Source organism: Gopherus evgoodei, chromosome 9 (assembly GCF_007399415.2).
Source record: "Gopherus evgoodei ecotype Sinaloan lineage chromosome 9, rGopEvg1_v1.p, whole genome shotgun sequence".
Lineage (NCBI taxonomy): Eukaryota > Metazoa > Chordata > Testudines > Testudinidae > Gopherus > Gopherus evgoodei.
In genome coordinates, this window is record NC_044330.1 from 41,122,320 (window position 1) to 41,143,887 (window position 21,568).

The 21,568-nt window shown below is 41.7% G+C and overlaps 1 protein-coding gene across 2 annotated transcripts in view; it reads left to right on the top strand.

The window, feature by feature from the left end:
- Positions 1–21,568, top strand: part of SPSB4 (splA/ryanodine receptor domain and SOCS box containing 4) — a 234,099-nt gene that overhangs the window by 89,051 nt on the left and 123,480 nt on the right. For both annotated transcript variants that reach the window (XM_030576193.1, XM_030576192.1), the window contains exon 2: positions 12,156–13,011. In XM_030576193.1, the coding sequence (XP_030432053.1) occupies positions 12,318–13,011 (694 nt within the window). In that variant the 5' untranslated portion in view covers positions 12,156–12,317. The remainder of the gene's footprint in view (positions 1–12,155; positions 13,012–21,568) is intronic.

Below are 21,568 nucleotides of genomic sequence, written 5' to 3' on the forward strand. Positions count from 1 at the left end.
AGACTAATGTCTACAGTTCCCAGATACAGTAGATGGAAGTATTTAAAAATATACACAACACTGTATTCAAAGCTTACTCACATTGTCTTTTGAATTCTTCATATGACTTAACTACAATCTACATTTGATGTCACATACTGTATTTCATATTATCCTAATATAGAGCAGCTAAGTATACAGTCTATTTTAATGGCAAGTTTAAGTTAGCATGTTTATCTTGAATTCTGAGGAGTTAGCTTGTTGTGTAATGCTACAAGAATGTAGCCTTTATGGAAGAACATCCTTAGGGTTTTTGTGACTTGCATTCCTTTAGGAATTGAGCAAGATATGACTGTTAGTATCTTTCCCACAGTATTCATCCCTCTTGTTAAAGGTCATTTCCCTGAGTGTGTAAACAGCACAAAATTTTATTTACAGCACAATGAAATTTAAAATGTCCCAAGGATTACAGTACTACTATTACCATTTACTCCCAGTTTGGAAAATGGACCAAACATTGTTCAAAATATGCAGTAAATCAGTATAATTTAAAAACAGTGTCTGTGGTCAAAATTAAGCTGGTCAGCTTTTCTAGTGCTCTAAGAACATGCTCAGTTCACTGTACACCTCAAACAGTGCTATCATGGTTACTATGCTAGCTGCCCCTCTGAGCCCTTCTGTGGTTTTTGAGTGAACCCTGTAGATGTTAGACCTCAAGCTCTTAACTTTTCTGGGGTGGAACCCCACAATTCTCCTGTTCTTAAACCAAGTTCCAGGCTATGGCACCCCTGAGCATCAACTCTGCTCTCCCAGCAAGTCTCACTGAATATGGTATCTGGGGATTTCCCGCCCTCCCATTTTGGGACCTTGCAACCAGCGGTGAATACTATGACCCAAAACAGCCTCCTTAAAACAAAGCATTGTTATTCTGAATGGTAGGAATAAAACATAACAAGAAAGAAGGATTTTAAATACAAGAAAAAGTTTCCTTCAAGTCTCAGACCTAGGACTCTGTCTTATCTCAGACCCCTATATTCTGTGGGTCCAAGTGTCCATCTGTTCCATAATAGTTTCTTTCCTCTGTCTTCAAGGAACAGAACCAAGTCTTTAAATCCAGCCAAAGTCTTTTTCTTTCAACTCGTGCTGGGACCTGCCTACCCTTCCCCCTACTGATGTTTTAATCCCTATTCAAAATTAGTATGAAAGACAGCCATCAGCACTTATGGCCCTTCTTTGGGTCTGTTTTTACATTTACATTTTACATTTTTACATTTCCCTTTTGAAGGTTTTTCCCTGCATTATGTTATATAAAGAATCCTCATCACATTGCTACTCCTTTATAACGGCATGTCTACACTACAGCTGAGGTTGATGTAACTTACATCACTTGGTATGAAAAACCACTCCCTGAGCAACAGAAATTACATCGACATAAGCACTGTCCACATCAGCTCTAAGTTGGAGGGAGATCCTCTCCTTCCATGGCTTCAGCCTCTCATCAAGGTGGAGTAATGCCGACTGGAGAGCGCTCTCTCATCAGCATGATGTCTTCACCAGACACACTACAGTGGTGCAGCTGCACCGATGTCACACGGTAGCGTAGACTAGCCCTTAGACTATGAAGCTTGTGATCTGAACTTTTTTCCAAGACTTTGAGGCGAGGTAGAGGAGAAGATTTGTTTTTGTTTGTGTTACTAGCTGATGGAGTTGAAAGTTGCTTTGTAGTCTGACTCTGGCTGGACTCTGAGCTTTTGTATGTTTTTTTTATTATAAATAGAAATTGAAAAAAATATACTATCTAATGGGAAGTGTAAATTTTAATCAAATGTGAATAAATGAAAATCTAACCTGGCTTTTTATCTTGGAGCAGGGGAGAGAAACCTTAAAACCTCTTGGAGGAACTGGCCTTCAATGATTAATATTTCCATGTGGCCAGCCTGTGCTTTGTTATAATAAGCTACCTTTACAGTCCCCAGATCCTGGGCATTGTCTACTCTAGCCTGGACTCCTCAGCTTAAGTTAGAGCAACATTGATTCAGCATTGACTTTTGGAGGGCAGTGGGCAGAGAGTTTCAGACAGCTGTGGAATGGGGATGCCCCATGGCATGTCCCCTGCACCAGCACCCATGAAGGGGCAATGCAGCAGCTGCTGTGGCACTGGTCAACCATTCTAGGATTCCTTTGTAGTGGGAGGAATTCTCAGGAGGTTGGCAAGGCCAGCTTTATCATGGCTTTTGCTGCCACAGTGGGCTTGTAAGTCTGTTGTATTTACTGAGTACCATTACGCTCCTAGCCTTGATGTGCAGCATGTGGGTCCAAATTTTCTTGACATCCACCTACTTTTATGCAGTAATTTCAAGTTCTGGATTAGGGATGTAAATAACATGTAAAAACAGTAACCATGTAACTGATTAAAATTCTATCAGTTACACGGTGAAATGTTGACCCCAGAGAGACCCTGGACATGTGGGGCTGGCAGCCGGGACACTGGGCGGAGTTCAGCTGTTAATCTTGATGCTTATTGCTTTCTGTTATCAGTTAACTGGTTAAACTCTTACATCCCTATTCTGGACCTTCTTCAAATCCAAAGAATTCAGAGCAGCTGGGACAGAGGTCAAGCATTAATTATAATAAACTTGTGCTTTTCAGCATGCTCCTCTTCTGGCGATTGCAACACTGCTGTTGAGAACACCACGGTGCTTGTGTCGCAGGTGTTTTCTAGTGAGGTAGTGTTTTTCTCCATACTAGAACTAGACGGTTCTATATTTAAGAAATTCTAAAGAAAAGGGTTGCAAAACACATCTAAGTACTAATTGTACTTTCCTGCTGTGCATTTCTCTGTATGTATGATACTGAGCCAGAAAATAGTGCTAAATAACATCTGTCATACTTATTGCAAAGGGCTGGAAGAAATTGCTCTAAGAAACTTTTGGGTGGGGGAGGAGAGGGGAGAATCATGAACATTGATGGGTTTTGTCTAAATCTTTGACCATGTATGGCCTGTCTACGCTGCAAAATATAATCCATGGCAATAAGTCTCCGAGGCTGGGTCTACAGACTTTGACTTGTGGGGCTCATTGTATGGTGCTAAAAATAGCCATGTAGACGTTCTAGCTCAGGCTATAGATCAAGCCCACCACCTTCCCTGGGCTTCAGAGCCTGAACTGGAATGTCTACATGGCTATATTTAGCTTTGCAGCGCAAGCATGAGTCTGTAGACTTGTGCTCTGAGACTCGCTGCTGTGGGAGGGTTTTCTTTTCAGTGTAGAATATAACCATAATGTCTAGCTAAAAGTCAGTAACACTTATTTCTACAAAACAAAATAGTAAGTTTTTTGTTTATTTGTGTGGAATGGGAGAGGTAGTTGAGAGAAGCTGCTGAAAAATATCTGACCAGGTAGCAAAATTACAGTGGGACTTGCCTTAATTGTTAATTACATCACATCTACAAAAAGAACACCTGCAGACTCCTCCACTCCTGTTAAATTTCTCTCACCCTTCTCTTCACCTCTACTTGCTATTTCAACTAAAAAGGACTCAATGAGGCTCCTTTGGGAGCCCAGTAATGTTATTTCTTAATCAGTCAGAGGAATGGCAGCTGTTGTTAGTAAATACTGATGCATTTTCTACCTTATTGAATAGGGTGCAGCCCTCCAAGCCCATACCCCTAAAGAATAACAACAACAAAAAAAAGATATTGATCTTGGGTGTCTGCTCAATACTGCTAATGTGCTTGTCTCTCTCGTGTGTGGCAGGAGTTTTAATGTCTCCATAGATACCTTTATTTTATACATTTTTAAACTCAAGATAATTTAGTTTTATTTCCCTAAAGTAAAACTCAGAACTGTATGGGGTAATGGTCTAAGACAGCCTAGACCAATATCAATATCGTTGGTAAGTGACTAGATAATAGGAGTGAGTGATCTGGTGGTGATGCAAGTTAGACACAGTAATTGGAGGCTTTTGGGGAAAGGTTCAGGAAATGAGTAATGGGATACCGCAGCTTGGCACATGTCATTAGTCATTGAAAACAGTTGCCATTTGCATGCTTTTTTAATGATTTAATGGTCTTGACAACTGCTTGTGACTTTTGTTGATCACCTCCCTGGAGATCAAGCACTGTCTGCACACACAGTGAAATATCCTCTCCGGCCTAGAGGAGTCTTCCTAAAGAACAGTGGTAGGGCATTGTGGGAGTTTGCACTCCAATTATTTACACTGATGTGTGACTTTATTTATCAGTTTTCTGACCTCACATGGCTTCCTTTTTTTCTAAGCAAGTGATAGTGTAGTGGCATTAACATAAGTTACAGCATGTTCTTATGGTCAGGGCCGCCAGAGGGGCGGGCAAGTGAGGCAATTTGCCTCAGGCCCTGCAGGGGCCCCGTGAGCCCTGGCCTGGCGGCGGTCCAGGTCTTCGGTGGCATTTCAGCGGCAGGAGTCCCTTCAGTGCTGCCGAAGACGCGGAGCGACTGGAGGGCCCCCCACTGCTGAAATGCCGCCAAAGACCCGGACCACTGCTGGGTGAGTAGAAGCGCCGCAGCTCCCCTGCTTTGCCCCAGGCCCGCGGAATCCTCTGGGCAGCCCTGTTTATGCTACTTTCATTTTCAACTGTGGTGTCACAACAATATGTGTGTTCAAGTTTGCTGTATGTTTAGCTAGAGTTCCTCATAGTCTGGAAGGATGGGGAAGTGCAATTGCAAATGCTGAAACTAAAACGTCAAAAAGAAAATCCCTTTATTTTAGTAGCATTTGCACATTGTACTGATACTGAAATACTTCCCTGTATAAATCAGTTGGCATTTTTAACAGTTAAGTAGCATCCCTCAAGCCTCTTTTAAACTGTAATTTCACTGTTGATGTGAATAATAACCCTAAATATCTTGGCAGACTCCATGAGGGCACTGGAAAGTGAAATTGACACTTTCCTTGCTTGGACTTGGCTTGCTCTCAGCTGTGTGCAGTATTCTTAATCTAATCATTTCCTGAAAAAGTGTTGCATGAATGTGAAATTATTAAACAAATACTTTAGGCTATATTTCTCAACACAATATCTCCAATTTCTCAATAGTTGTTAAGAATTCATTTTCAGTGCATGTTCCTTCTCTCCCTCACTCTCTTGTGCTTAGGTTTTCATGAAAAGAATATTTTTTCAGAGACTGGCACTTAGAAAAGTTCTCAGCAAAGTAACTGTTGATAAAGTTTAATGTTATGGTTAAAATATAGCAAATGAAAGAGATCAGGGATTTAGATGGCTATAATCAGGGTCTTCTTTATATTGTGCTGTCAGATCTCAATACCTTGACAAGATTCCCTAATTCTCTGATATGCTGAGGTTTCTGCAGTAGCATAATTTGAACAGAAAAAGCATTCAAAATAAAAACTAAAGCTTAGAAATGGATAGGTTTTTTTTTTAATATTTAAGGATGCATAGATCAGTAAATATGCAAGTTTACGTATAAAAACTGGTTTAGTCGTTAGGTACAGATAAGGAATGTGGTCAATTGAAAGACTAGGTGTGGTGGTGCCATACAAAGGTAAGTACAGCATGGTACAAGTACAGTAGCTGATGTACAAGTTTTATACAGATATAATTAAAGAACTGGAGACAATGAAATATGTAACAAAATCAAATTGTCCAGCTTGATCCCTTCTTCCTCCCTATAACTCCATCCATGGGGACAAAAAGGCCTGTATAATTTTGCCCTGGACAATGCCCTTTGTAAGAGAGATTCCTTGCACTCAGTCTGTAAGATATTAGGAGCTCAGAACATGTGAGATGAAAAATCAGGGAGATGCTGGGGTGTGGACAAAAAACAGTTATTTTTGATTTAAGCATCATAACAACCGCTCTAATACTACACTCCAAAATTCTTTATATGTCCTGTTGTTTTTTTAAAGCAGCCCAAGCTTCCTATGAATCAGTTACTGTTAGCAAAAGCTACGGTTGTAGAATGGAAGCTACACTCAACCTTAACTGTGGGGATGGCCATAATATTTAAGATATCTGAAAAATGCTGAAGGATTTCTACTACTGTTTAATTCCTATAATCCAGAACAAAATCACTAGAGAAAAACATTAATAAAAGCTAAGGTCTGAGATAGACAGATAGATAGATATGTTCTTGGTATTAATATAACAAACAAAAGGAGAACCACTTCTCCATTCTCTGTTTGCAGATGCTGAGTTTGAACATGGAGAGGACAGAGGAGGACTCAGGGAATACTATACTGTTGGGTCCTCTTTTGCCCTGTATTTTCCACTTGATCCAATTTAGGAGCACTCTCATAAATAGCACTTTTCTCATTCTGTAAGTGAGAGCAGGGAGAACAAGAGTTCCTACTCACATGTTTCCCCAGCAACTGCTATGGAGTTATCAAACTATGGGGCAGACCAAAGGGTAATTTTGTGCAGGAGCCATTGCTGAAGTGAATTTGAACAATCTCAGGTGGTACGTAATTGCAGTCTAGCTATACGTTAAGTAGGCCTGCTAGCATCTATATTTGTGAAAATCCATCTGAATGTGGTCAAGGTATAAGCCTTTCAAAAAACACAGGTTGGACATGATCGTTAGAGACTCTCTCAAGGTTTTTAGCAGCTAAATTCCAGCTGCATTGGTCTGTCCTTCCAAGACTTTCCTTGCAATTGTTGCTCTAGGCTTTTGAAGGCTGGGGCTAATTACTGACATTGAGAGCAGGGAGAATTGTGTGTCAGAGCCCTGCCAGGTGGGCCCTGGGATCATGGAGAAGGAAGCTTTTTGATTTGAATGCAGAGGAGGAAAGAATTAGATGTGGAGTTGGAGGAGACTGGGGCAAGAGGCTAGCAGTGGTGAGGGGGAAGCTAGAACTAGGAATTGAAGTGGGTTGGAGACTGGGACTGCCTAGACAAGGAAACTAGGAAACAGTGAGTTGGGGGGTGGGGAGGAGGTGTGGTGGTAGTAAAACAGATCTGACCTGGTGCCTAGGAGTGCTGGGTGGTGGTGGTGCGGAGAACTAAGACTGGCTGGTGGTAGAGACTGAGACAAGGAACTGAGGACTACTGGGAATGATTGGCAAGGAGACTGAGACAGTGAGTCCAGAGAATTGAGACTACTACTTGCTAGGCAAGGAGACTGGGGATGAGAAACATCATAAATGGAAATTGGGACTGTCTAGAGGAAGAGTACAGGATGCAGACCCAGGGTTGAATCAGGGACAGGTTGGAGAGGACTAGGCAGAAGGGGTAAAGCTTTCAGGGAGGGAGAAACTGTGGCCAATGGGAGCTGCTGGGGAAGTGCCTGTCGGCATGGGCAGCGCGCACTGCATAGAACCACCTGGTCACCCCTGTGCATAGGAGCCGGATGTGGCAGCTACCTCCGGGAGCTGTGTGGCGCCTGGACAAGCATGGAGCCTGCCTTAGCCCCATTGCACCACTGACCGGGAGCCACCTGAGGTAAGTGCTGCCCGGCTGGAGCCTGCACTCTGAATCCTCTCCTGCACCCTGCCCCAGGTCGGAACCCCCTCCCATACTCTAATTCCTTCCTGCACCCAGCCCTCTGCCCCAGCCCTGAGCCCCCTCCTACACCTCAAATCCCTCATTCCTGGACCCACTGCAGAGCCGGAGCCCTAACCCCTCCCCAGCCCAGTGGGTCTCTCTCCCACACTCTGGCCCCACCCCAGACCCCTCATCACCTCCCGCACCCCACCCCCCTGCCCCAGCCCAGTGAAAGTGAGTGAGGGTGGGGGAGAGCAAGTGACAGAGGAAGCAGGGTTGGGGGGGGGGGTTCAGAGAAGAGGCAAGAGAAGGGGCAGGGCAAGGCTGTTTGGTTTTGTGAGATTAGAAAGCTGGCAACCCTACTTCCAGATTCTGCAATAAATGAGGCAAGAGTCCTACAGACAACAGCCTCTTTCACTATTCATTTGCAGAATAAATCTGTCCCATGGACTGAATGAAATGGGTCCCATGGAGGATATGGTTGTAACGATTACAACCTATATCATAATGCATGTGCTCAAAGGGGTCACATTAAGGCTGCATGGGCAATAATTCATAAAATTCATAAAATTTCCTAAATTTTGAGTGCTTTATTTGCAACCTGAATAAAGTTTTCATCCTTTTTCACATGTGTAATATTTAATGCAAACTGATCCAGAATGCAAGATTATGTGGCTATAAATTATGAAGCAGTGTGATCCATTGCTAGTACTGTACAGGAGCTATCTAAAAATGGTGCAGTGGAACCTACACATGTTGCAGTAATTTCAAAATATCTGTGTAATAGAAAAAATACAGTGCGGATTGTCTCTGAGAGGGAATGTGAGATTGCATCACACTAAAAGGTGTGAAACCTACATTTAATCACTTATACTAGAAACATGTAATGGCATATCTTTTAAGTCTTTAATTTTTCATTCAACTGCTCCAGTCCAGTGGTATTTAATTAAACAAACAGGCCTTCAGTTGACCTTGTGACTTGGGCTGCCTCGCAGTAGTAATAAAGGGAATGACTTTGTAGGAATGTAGAGTTGTGAACCGGAGCAGAAGTACCATGTTAAGTCTGGTGAGAGTAGGGGATTGCTGGAAGGATGAATTTAAGCAGAACCACTACGTTAGTGCCCTTCACAATCTTTGTCACATCAGTAACAGCAAGATTGTAACATGGTTCAATCCTGTATCCTTTTTAACCCCATGGTAAAATGCTGCAGGGTAAGATCAAATTATTTAGTATCAGTATGAGGTTACAAAAAACATTGTTTTAGCCCAATGTTACTCTTGTTAGTTTTGCACAAAACTAAGTAAATACTAAACTTGCATAGCATAATAATTGTAGCCCTTTAACTATATATCGGTTTGAAACTGAAACAGTAAATTTTTACAATTTCTAGTATAGGCAGTGATGCTGGTATAACGATGCTTGATATTGGTATGATATAATTCTTGGTGCATTGGGAAGGAGGTATGGCCATGGTCTACCCAGGTACATCACCTTTGGGGTTTCCAGTGCTAGCACTAGCAGGTAAAAACCCTGCCCCTTTGCTTTGTGGAGTGCAAGCAGCAGTATGGTATATGCACTGCACTGGTGAGAAATTCCCCCCTCTCGCCATACCCACAGAAAAATTACAATAGTCCTGTGTTTTGTAGGGGAGACTTTCAAATCCAGGACATCTCCCGTAGAAAAGTCAATGGGACTACTAATTGCCCTTTATGCCTTTTGATATTCTCCTCCTTATTTCAGACTGTATACATGTTATAACCTTAGTCCCAGATTTGGACCTTAGCGTCCAAAATATGGGGGTTAGCATGAAAACCTCCAAGCTTAGTCACCAGCTTGGACCTGGTACCTGCTGCCACCACCCAAAAAATTAGAGTGTTTTGGGGCACTCTGGTCCCACTGAAAAACCTTCCCTGGGGACCCCAAGACCCAAATCCCTTGAGTCTCACAACAAAGGGAAATAATCCTTTTTCCCTCCCCCCCCTCCAGGTGCTCCTGGAGAGATACACAGACACAAGCTCTGCGAATCCAAACAGAGTGACTCCCCCTCTCCGTTCCGGTCCTGGAACAAAAAGGACTTTCCTATTCCCCCAGAGGGAATGCAAAATCAGGCTAGCAAATCCAACCCACACACAGATCTCCCCTGATTTCTTCCTCCCACCAATTCCCTGGTGAATACAGATTCAATTTCCCTGAAGTAAAGAAAAACTCCAACAGGTCTTAAAGAAAGCTTTATATAAAAAGAAAGAAAAATACATACAAATGTGCTCTCTGTATTAAGATGATACAACACAGGGTCAATTGCTTAAAAGAATATTGAATAAACAGCCTTATTCAAAAAGAATACAACTCAAAGCACTCCAGCACTTATATTCATGCAAATACCAAAGAAAAGAAACCATATAACTTACTATCTGATCTCTTTGTCCTTACACTTAGAAACAGAAGACTAGAAAGTAGAAACTACTTCTCCAAAGCTCAGAGACAGCAGGCAGAGAGAAAACAAAGACTCAGACACTCAAATCCCTCCACCCAAAGTTGAAAAAATCTGGTTTCCTGATTGGTCCTCTGGTCAGGTGCTTCAGGTGAAAGAGACATTAACCCTTAGCTATCTGTTTATGACAATACATCTTTTAAGTTCTTGTAACAAGGCACATTTTATAAACAACCTAAGCAGAATAGGTCTGCTTAGCAGACCTCCCAGGAAAACACTTAACTGATAATATTTGCTCTTTAATACTAATATTCCATATTTTTACTGTCAATATTTTATCTCCCTCGAGTCCATTAGTACAGATTGAAGTATAAAAATGTTCTCACTGACCCAACTTCTGCCCTCTCTCAAGCATGCTCAATTCACATAAAAGTTGAAGTGTGCGTGTATCTGAATTTGGCCAGCTGTCTGGAAAGGTAGTTTTTAATTTTCCCAACTCCTCTTTATGGTCTTGCACTTCAGTGTTTGCAGATTCCACAAATCTTTGTGGTCATTTTTTGGTTTCCTTTGGCTCCACAAGTAAGCTTTCTAGCAATGGAGTTGACATTTTGGGTATGGTGTCAGTCTTTATTGCATTCACTGAAAAATAGAGAGCTCCATACAAGAAAAAAGAGAGGAAGCTTTTCCCAGCATATTTTCGTTAGCCACGAGAGTTCTCTTTATTTTATTCACTAATTACAGAAAATTTACAGGTGAGTGGCAGCACAGCAATGAGCACTTAGGTGACTTAGGTGCTATAGGAAGTGGTTTGGTATATCTTTGAAAATACACTTGTAAGTGAAATATTTCTGCTATCGGGAATGTTACAGATTGGCTGCTCCTATAAGTGAGGGAAATTAACTGGATTTTCTAAAAAAACCACAAATATTTTTGGCCCCTGTTCAGAACCAGCAGCAACAGAAATTACACTGGTTCCATTTTCATCTGCTAGAAAAGGGAGAAAATCAGTCTCCTTCCCTCCTTCTGGCAACAAACACCAACTCTCCCACAGTATTCCAGCATTCCAGTCCTTGGGTTTTTGGTTGACTGGTCCACAGCTGGTGGTAAAACAGAAATCTCAAGTCTGTATACAAAGTGGTACAGCTCTTTGGGACTCAGCCCTCACAGTAAACACATCTCTTGGCACTGCATCAATTAGCCACTTAATTGGCTGCCTTCCACTCCTATATTAATAAACCTTCTCATCTTTGTGCTCTTATTGGTTCATGTCTCCAGAGTGGTGTGACCTGGCAGTCTTCTTGCCTACAATAAAACATTCCTATACAGCTTCAGAAACAGCTACTGAGCATGTCCATTAACCTCAACACTTTTCTTTTAAATATATTTGGGCTCTTCCAGCTCAGTTGCCCTGCCCTGTGCATAGAATACTAAAATCCACGTGTACTTCCCAGAGCCTCTCATCCTTTATTTGTGCTAAAAATAATGCAATGCTGCAGTGTGCAACATGTGGATTACACACACTACCACACACATAGCACAAGAGCTTGCATTCTGAGCCAGATATCCCCATCTGGGGTGGCTGGCAAAGAGCTGAAATTGCAATGCTGTAGTTTCAATAGCTTGGAAAACTCCATTACTGCGTTTATATCCTCCTATTCTCCTTCACTCTTTCTTCTCGTGCCAAACTCAGTGAAAATAAAGCTTGACAGTTTCATGCTCTTTTTTATTTAAGGGGCAGGGTATGTTAAAGGTAAGCAGTCAGGTTTCACAGCTGTTTGTTATTAGCACTGTTTGTTGCTGTTACAAGATAAAACCTTGGATTATAAAGGCATATAAAGACAGGAACAGTTAGAAAGAAAAGGGGGCTCTGACATAGGACCTAGTTGTGAGAAAATGAAACAAAAAGAGTAAATACAAATCATTATACAGCTGAATATAATGTTAATGCCTGTTGCTGGGGAATAACATGTGCCTTGTACAAGACACTATGGACCTGGCTAGACTAAATGGGTGGAAGGGCAGAAGGTGGAGAATGTCTGTATCCTATTATGAATTGGAGGAAATTACTGTCTGTATTCTGTATGCTGGTGGGCTCAGAATATCCTGCTTGCAGTCTGGTTAGTACTGCAGGACAGAGGACAAAAAAGCAGAGAAATGTTAGTTCTTGTTGTTTAAAATAACCTAGCTAGGATCAGAAGAAGTTTTCAGAAATGTTTGAGAGGATAAACTGGCTTTCTTTAATTAACTGAAAATTCTCGGTTTTCTTTCAGGAGTGTGTTTTCTCTGAAACCATTGCTGCTAAAGGGCTCCAAACAGGAGAAATAAATCCAGTCTGCTTATCGAGTCCCTGGCTCAGCGTGCAAGTGCTTTCATGAGGTAACATTGGGCCAAAGTCAAGCTTTCTTTCTCCTTTCTGAATCTGCAGCCAAGAAATGGGCCAGAAAATCTCAGGGAGCATAAAGTCTGTGGATGTGAGGGAGCCCCCTTATAGACCTGTTAAACGAGAGCTGAGGGGACCAGATTTTTGCAAGCCTGCTCGACTGGACATGCTGCTGGATATGCCCCCTTCCCAACTGGAGGTCCAGTATAAACATGCTTGGAACAATGAAGATCGATCTTTAAATATATTTGTAAAGGAAGATGACAAACTAACTTTTCATAGGCACCCAGTTGCCCAAAGCACCGATTGCATCCGGGGCAAAGTTGGCTACACAAGAGGCCTACATGTCTGGCAAATTCATTGGCCCACTAGGCAACGAGGAACACATGCTGTGGTGGGTGTATCAACAGCAGAAGCTCCATTACATTCTGTAGGATATACATCATTGGTTGGTAGCAATAGTGAATCATGGGGCTGGGATCTGGGACGTAACAAACTTTATCACAATTGTAAAAACCAACCTGGGGTGACGTATCCTGTATTTTTGGAACCAGATGAGTCTTTTGTACTCCCAGACTCCTTATTGGTAGTTTTGGATATGGATGAAGGAACACTTAGTTTCATTGTAGATGGACAGTATCTTGGAGTGGCCTTCCGAGGACTGAAAGGGAAAAAACTTTACCCTGTAGTCAGTGCAGTTTGGGGGCACTGTGAAATTACAATGAGATACATCAATGGACTTGATCGTAAGTGTTATCAAACGTATGCATTATAATATCTCAACTTTTTCCAAACTATTTCTTTTTATTTAACTTTCTTCTTAACTCCTTCTCATATTGTAAAAGAAGAGGGCTGAACAGAGGACCCCTGGTTGCTGTTAAAAAATACCCTCTGTAAAACTATCCAACTATCCTTCCCATTAACTTCTTTCCACAGATGGCAGTGTGTGGCTGTGGGTTGTGTCAAAATATCAACCCAGGTCCTAAAACCGTTTTTGAATCTGTAGTACAAATTACTCTCTCTCTCTCTAATTTATTCTTGGTCTTCTGGCATAGAGAATGTATGGAAATCTCAGTCTTGCAAAAGTCATTTTATTTCAGTAAAATGAGCAGGCTGTGAAAATATCCAGAAAACTTTTAATGTATTTTCACGGTAAAGTTCTGGTTTAGGTGAAGTTAATATATTTAAGATATTGAAATTTAAATTATTTTGAAAGTGAGCCCCTTTTCTTAAATTCTTGACAGATTATGGCAGAAAATGAGTTACCCTTTCTGAAAATGAAGTTTAATCTTCTTCTTTAGCTCTGATTTTGAGGCTTGATCATTAACTAACAAACTATCCAGAGCAACGGGCAGTATGATGATGTAGGCTCCTCCGGTGGCAGTGCAAGAGAGATTGGCTTGTGAATCACAGCCTACTTCCAGGTTTCCTTGCAGCTCCAGGAGCAGAATAAGCCCTATACCCGGTTTAGCAAACACCTACTGACATGCTGGCACAGCTCTGCTGCTTGGGCACTGTGGAGGACAAGCATGCGTGGGGGTTTAGAGAGTAGATGTAGCTGCTCTTTGGAGCCTGCTTCGCTCCTGTACTGTGAGGGTTGGAACAGACAGGCCACTCAAGGTGGTAAGGGGCACTTTCTTCTTACTGGTTCACATGGCTGGACAATCTGGGCTGCAATCTGGCCCTGAACCATAAATGTAAACTCATAGTGTGTGTGACTGAAATAGCTAGCTGGATAAAAGTTCATTGGTCCTGGAATTTTACGTTATGAATTAGAGCATTGGCTATTTCTTGTAAAGAAGAATTTAATAGAAAATGCACAATCTCTCTGTCTGTCTCTCTTTCTCAATAGTTCTAAGAGGGACATATCCCTTTACATTTGTTTTTCTCCTTTTAGCTTCTAATGGGATAGTCTAAATTTTCTCCACCAACAGTAATTCTCTGCTCATTAGCCTTATATTTGATATGTGAACTGCTGTAAAATCATAATTAAAGAACTTGACCCTCTTTAAGATGACCTTTTAACACATATACATAGCATTCTCATTGGGGAGAAAAACTTACCAGCAGAATCCTTACAAGTATATTGCAGCTAAAAATCAAATGAGACTTTCTAGTGCCTTAAAAGGAGGAAGATTAAAGGATCAAAAGTTTTGTAGCCACTAATTTGAAACCTGGAAAGAGTTCTTCTTGACAGTGTGCTATAACAACTTGACTTTCCTCTTTTTATTTTTGGAAACTGAATAAATACGAATTCAGTGCAAACATAATCTTGTTTCACATCTTGGGGATGTCATGTAGATAAGCAAAAGCTCAGTGTCTATTGCATTAAAGTCAGTTATGTTCCATTGTGTGCATTTTAGCTGTTCTGTGGGTTACTCAACTGAGTATCAGAAGATAGAAAGGACGGGGAGGATGTCCACAAATAGGAAGAAAGGAGGAGGCAGAAAGAAAGAGGTACAAAATGGATAAGTAGCAGGTGTGATGGGTTCCCCCTAAGGTGCCACCTGGAACTGGGGTACCACTGAGCCCTCTGACTCACCAGCCTGGGCTCCCTCTCTGTGTGCTGCTGTGATAAGCTACAGACCTGCTCCCGGTCCTACGCTTCCACCAGCATTCACACAGGTAGGGACACACACAGCTGCAGTTACATGCAAGCTCTGGTCAAAACCCCGACCAGTATGAATTTATTATGCAGTTCGCCTCCCCTTAATGTGAAGAGGAAATGCAACAACTCCTGCCCCTTGAGCTAAGATTTCCAAGCACTTCACTCCAAATTCACTGGTTTAGATTAAAACATAAAATAAGTTCATTGACTATAAATAGATAGAATGTAAGTGATTATAAGTGATAGCAAACAGATCAAAGCAGATTACCTAATAAATAAAAACACAAACTAAGCTTACCATACTAGAAAGATAGGATTTGAATTGCAGCAAAGAATCCTGTGGCACCTTATAGACTAACAGATGTTTTGGAGCATGAGCTTTCATGGGTGAATACCCACTTCCTCAGATGCATGCATGTTTGAATTGACAATCTCTCACCCTGACTGGATAATACAAGCAGGCTTGCAGATTCTCAAGGCACAAGCTGCACTTGCTTTGCAGCTTGGGATCCCCAGGTTTTCATACATAGACTAAAAATCCGTTTAGCCTGAGTCCAGCACTTCCCCCAGTTCAGTCTTTGTTACTTAGGTGTTTCAAGAAGTTTTCTTGTGCGGGGAGTGAAGAACAACAGATTATGTCACTCCCTGCCTTACATAGCTTTAGCATATGGTGGGAGCCTTCCCACCCCACTCCCCAAGCTTGGTTCCCAGACAAGTTTGTAGAAAAATAGACATCCCAATATGGAGTGGCCTGGTCACATGCTCTTGCATATCTTGCTGAGTCATGTCAGTCATTACAGGCTGTCTGGAGCATTCTCAGGAAGGTTCACCAGATGGGGGATAAGCTTCTTTAAGACCTGTTGTTTTCCCTAATGGCCCACTTCCTTGAATAGGCCCTTCACAGCCAGCTATCTAAATCAGAACCATCTTGCCTTGTGGATGTTGCCCAGGTGTAACTACATTTGAAATACAGATACATTGTCAATACAGTAATTTCTCACTTAAGGTTGTAGTTATGTTTCTGAAAAATGCAACTTTAAGTGAAACAATGTTAAACAAATCCAACTTTCCCATAAGATCTAATGTAAATGTGAGGAGTTAGATTCCAAGGAAATTTTTTGGGGGGGGGCAGACAAAAGGCATTATATACTGTACAGTACTGTACTGTGGTTGGATAGTGCCCCTGGCTTACTGCACACAGGCACAGCCCGCTGCAGGCAAGGATGCTAGGAAGCACCTTTGCAGCAGCAGAGGCAGCTTCACCGGAGAAGAACAGGCTCGGCCTTTGCCAGGAATGCTCTAGGCCCACCCCACCCAAGCCCTGAGCTCCACCAAACAGCTGTTTGGCGGCGCTTAGGACTTTCGGGGAGGAGAGGGAGGAGCAGAGATGTAGTGCTTCCCTGCTCCTGCCTCTGCCTCCCAGAAAGTCCTAAGTACCGGTGGGGGAAGCACTGGGAGGGAGAGGGGAGGAGGCGGAGAAGCAGAACCTGTGCAATGCTCCCATCTAAAGTCGCTGCTCTTCTACAGAATCTTACAAGCAGGCAGCCAAACGACATATAAGGGAGCATTGCATAACTTTAAACAAGCATGTTCCCTAATTGAGCAGGGACGTAACACTGAAACAACTTTAAGCAGGACAATGTTAAATGAGGAATTACTACATTCATAGCTTCAAATACAAAAATGATACATGCATACAAATAAGATAATCATGTTCAGCAAATCATAACCTTTCCAATGACCCCTTCTATGCTCATTTTGTACAAAATGCATCATAATTATGCCATAATCATATCATAATATCACTGAAAAATATGGGTGCAGTGTCTCAACAGGGAAGAGGTAATAGTTACACCATGCTAGATGATAATTGTGGTCTATAAAATGATAGAAGAGAAAATAATCTTCCATCCTGTTTCTTGAAGGATAATCTTCTTGACTTCCGTTCACTTAGAGAAAAGCTTTGGTCTTTTCAGTGGCATGGGAGAGCTCTTTTAGATTTTGATCCTGCACTCATGGAAGTCAGCGGGTGGATTTTCAGACCTTTAATGTGAGTCAGCACAGTTAAAGCTAATTTTTAAAATCAGCTGGATTAGGAGTATGTTTATCTAGGCCCCACAATTTCGCTGATTGGTGTGATGAAATTTAGAGCCACTCTCCCTGCTGGCTAGGCATTGACTAACTCAGGGTGTTTCTGATCACAGGTTCAGAGTTCCATCCCTTTTGTAGAGCTCGATCTTGTTGTATATTTTAATAACTTTCCATATTCTCAAGATTCGAACAGGTTGATTTCTTTGGTATGCTGACATGCACCCACTAGATACACAAATCAAATGGCTTTACGATAAAGCCTATTCTTACATTTTTATTTGTTTTATCTTCTGAAGTGTCCTGTTCACAAAAGTGCTCTGAATACTTGCTGTTCAGATGAGGGTTTTAGAATCCTCCACTGCCCATATAGCATAGTTGCTTAGCAAAGAATGAAAAAAGGAAAAGGAATAAAGATGACAGATTAAGTGATGGATTTACATATTTGATAAACTTCTGCTCTTGTCACAGTGGCACAAATTTGATATGGGTCTTGGGCTTTATAAATCATTCTGCTAGTGATGCTTCGTACAGAGAGAAGATAACTCTGCTCTGTGAATCTTTGTGACCTGAATATAACAATGCTCTCTCTGATTGTAGTGTTTATCTTTCTGTTATCTTTGGGTGTGGAACATAGTACTATAGGTCTAAAGCATTATTCTTGTTCTCCAGTCTCCATCTGATAGTATTTCATTGCTAAAAATAAAGGACAAAAATTCTCTGCTTCTGAACCCTGCTAGCAGCACAAAGGGAATGAAATCTGGCCTTGTTTTCTCTGCTAGGGAGCACCAGCAAGGCTTGAATGCCTATGCCTCCCTTCCTCATGATCTATGCCTGGGAAGCATGTGGAGAGGGATGAGAGGAGAGTGTCCAGAGCAGGGATCGGCAGCCTTTCAGAAGTGGTGTGCTGAGTCTTCATTTATTCACTCTAATTTAAGATTTCACATGCCAGTAATACATTTTAACATTTTTAGAAGGTCTCTTTCTCTAAGTCTATAATATATAAATAAACTATTGTTGTATGTAAAGTAAATAAGGTTTTTTAAATGTTTAAGAAGCTTCATTTAAAATTAAATTAAAATGCAGAGCCCTCCGAGCTAGTGGCTAGGACCCAGGCAGTGTGAGTGCCACTGAAAATCATCTCGCGTGCTGCCTTTGGCGCACGTGCCATAGGTTGCCTACCCCTGGTCCAGAACATGCTACTTTTTGGCCATCTTTACCTGGAGGACAGTTGCCAGCTGATGCTGGTTGTTCAATGGTGCATATTAGAACACCCATTAAGCTGCTCTAGCCTCAGACTGGGAAGAGACTCAGGGAACCATAACAGACTCCCTGATTGTCAGTCCTCCCACTCCTATTACACTGAGTGGTGTCTCAGTGCAATGTAGATTCTTGCACATGATGATTTCTTCTCCCCGCTTCATCAAACAGAGCTGTTTTATTAGGAATGCAGATTTATTCAGTCATGATCTCTTGTATTTTTCATTCAATTATGTACTTTTTTCCTGTACACACTGCTGGTGTATATATATCTATAGGGTGCCCTACCTTTTCATATAGTTTATATATATAATATATATATGAATGATACATACACACGCATGCTATTTTCAGATGTTAGAATATGGCTTAATAGGCAAAGTTGCTATGTGATGTGTTGATCAGTTGTTCTAAGCAGAGCTGTATAAATATTGTTTTTTCTTCATCTACTTTTTCTTCAGGGAAGTTTGTAGTTAAAACTTTGTAATCTCCTAACTGCAAATAATTTGAAGGGATGGAAAACCTAAAGATGGCCTCAGTGGTTCAAAATTGCTTCAGCTTTAACTATTAAAATATTTTCCTGAAACACTGTCAGGGATGGCCCTTGGATTTTTGTGTGTTTCTGTTTATAGAGACTAGTTTAAACCATGAGAGGTAGGTTCTGACATTTGGGTTTGGTAAGCTCTTTGAGGTGGTTTTGCTTTAGCATCTGATTGCTAACTTATACCCAAGGCCTTGCAAAGACTTGTGTCATTGAATGTGAACAGTTTGAATGGTTTTTTTTGTGTAACATAGTACAAAAGAATATTGTAAAGTAAGTGAACATCAGGATTCTAAACAAAGTCTAGCTAAATTGAGAGACCTTTAATTGGCAACTAACATAAAATTTGAATAGTTTTTCCCTGTTTTCCTCTTAAATTCCAAAGACAATTTTTACTTTTTTAATTGAATGACAAGAAGGTTTGCGAGTGCTTTCCGGGCAGTATTTTGCCCCAACAAGAACACATACTTCTTGTTGCCACATTCGGTGCAGTGAACTTTACTTTAATTGGGTATCAAGTAGAGGTGGGCAATTTGTTAAGGAAAATATTTGGTTTGGTTCCAAAAATGTTCAAAACTTGCAGACAGATTGGAAAACTCCATTTCAGGCCAGCAAACCATGCTCCATTCAAAGAAAGAATTTGAATCCACATTTCCTTCTTGCCCAGTGAGTGGCTGAATCACCAGGCTCTGGAGTCATTCTTTTCTCTCTTTCTCGCATGTGCATAATGACTATATATATGTATCTGTACAAAGTGGAACATCTCATATAAGAGAGATTGGGAGCAACCCACCCCAGGATAGCCTGGTGGTTAGGATGCTTACCAAGGACAGGTAAAATCTGAGCTCAAATCCCTGCTCCAGAGCGGAGATTCAAACCTTGGGTCTTTTTATGAAGGATTTACTCCATTTGTTAGATTAAGCATAGTGAGTGAGCTTGGTCAGTCTAAAGGTATGTCTATACTGTGATTAAACATCTGTGTTTGGCCCACACCGGTTGACATGGGCTTGCGGGGCTTGGGATAATGGGCTGTTTAATTGTGGTGTGGACATTTGGGCTCGGGCTGCAGCCTGGGCTCTGGGACACTCCAACCTTGCAGGTTCCTAGCCACGCCTGAATGTCTACACTGCCATTAAACATCCCCTTAGCCCAGGCCTTGCAAGCCCAAGTCAACTGGTACAGGCTAGCCAGTGGGTTTTAATTGCAGAATAGACATATGCCCTAAGGGGCTTTATCTGAGACATGAAGCTATTCACAGCTAATGGTGCAGGCAGACATAAATATTCTTTAGTTACAAGCTCTCCACGTCACCCTAGACCTCAGGCTGCTCAAATGCATCATATTGCTCAGATAGATTGGGGACGGGGGGAGGTCTCCCTAAAAAAGGGTACTTAAAGAAGAGGATGCTTCTATAGCAGTGGCGCAAATAGATTCTTATATTGCTCAGTGTGTGTCTCCCAGCAGGCAAATGTTCAGACAAATGGACTGCATAAAAGCTACAGCAGCTAGGGGAATGATATCTGAGCCTGAAGGTCTTTAGCATGCTGATATAGTAGGGGATCAAGCTCAAGTTTATTTGCAGTGAAATATATGCAGACTACCACTTTCTGTAATCCAGTGGTTCTCAAGCTGGGGTCCGGGGGCCATGAGCAGGTTTCAGGGGTCTGCCAAGCAGGGCTGGCAGAAGACTTGCTGGGGTCCAGGGTGTAAAGCCAAAGCCCCACCACTTGGGGCTGAAGCCAAAGCCTGAGCAACTTAGCTTCACAGAGCCCCCTGTGGTGTGGGGCCACAGGCAATTGCCCTGCTTGCTATCCTCTAACACTGGCCCTCTCTTATATATGCAGAAAAACAGTTGTTGTGGCACAGACAGGCTGTGGAATTTTTATAGAATGTTGGGGCACTCAGAAAAAAAAAGGTTGAGAACCTATGCTATAGTCGATTTATCTCTTAGTGAGCACTTTAAAGAATCCCCGTATATGATATGGGCAAGTGAGGGGAGGGGGGTTAAAGAGTGAGAGGAGGAAATGCACAGCTTAAGGACTTTCCGCTCCTTTCAGGACAAACTCCTTTGGCCAAATTCTACTCTCATTTGCTCTATTGACATCTGAGATTGTACAGATTGGAGGTCAGACTTTGACTGTTGATGACTATTTCAACACTTCTAAAAACATTTCACTTCAATGCACAAAACATGCTACGAATATAAAGCCACACATATCTTTCCCTATGTATATGTTTATCGAAAGACCACTAAGAGATTGTGTATGTTATCTGACTTAATAAAGAATCCTGGGAAACCTAGCTGCAGACACTGAAATGAGGAATAGTCAATGTTGTGCATAAATATATCCTATAAATCCTGGTTAACATGATTAAAACTTCAGAATAATGGAGGGAGGGCAGGTTAGTGGTGATCATGGGGGATTTATATATTATGTAAATTCAGTACAGTCATTTCTACTGAGGCTGCATTTCTATCTACCATAATTAATATTTTAGAGATGTACTACAGAAGGTGGTTTTGGTTTGTGGGTTTTTTGTTTTGTGTACCAACACTGAAAAGGAACCATGAAGACATCCCAAATAAGTAAACAATAAGCAATCTTTAGCTACAGAACCTTTTGCTGAACAGGCTTCCAAGGCAGAATGCATACAGAAACGTGGGGTTCAGGATGGTCACACCTGCATCACTGGGTTACTCAGAAGTGTGAACTGAGTAACCCAATGGGTGAACTGAAAGGGCCTATTACTGAAATGCAGATTGGATGACTTGGAGCAAGACTGAAGATCTTGAGCATGTACCACA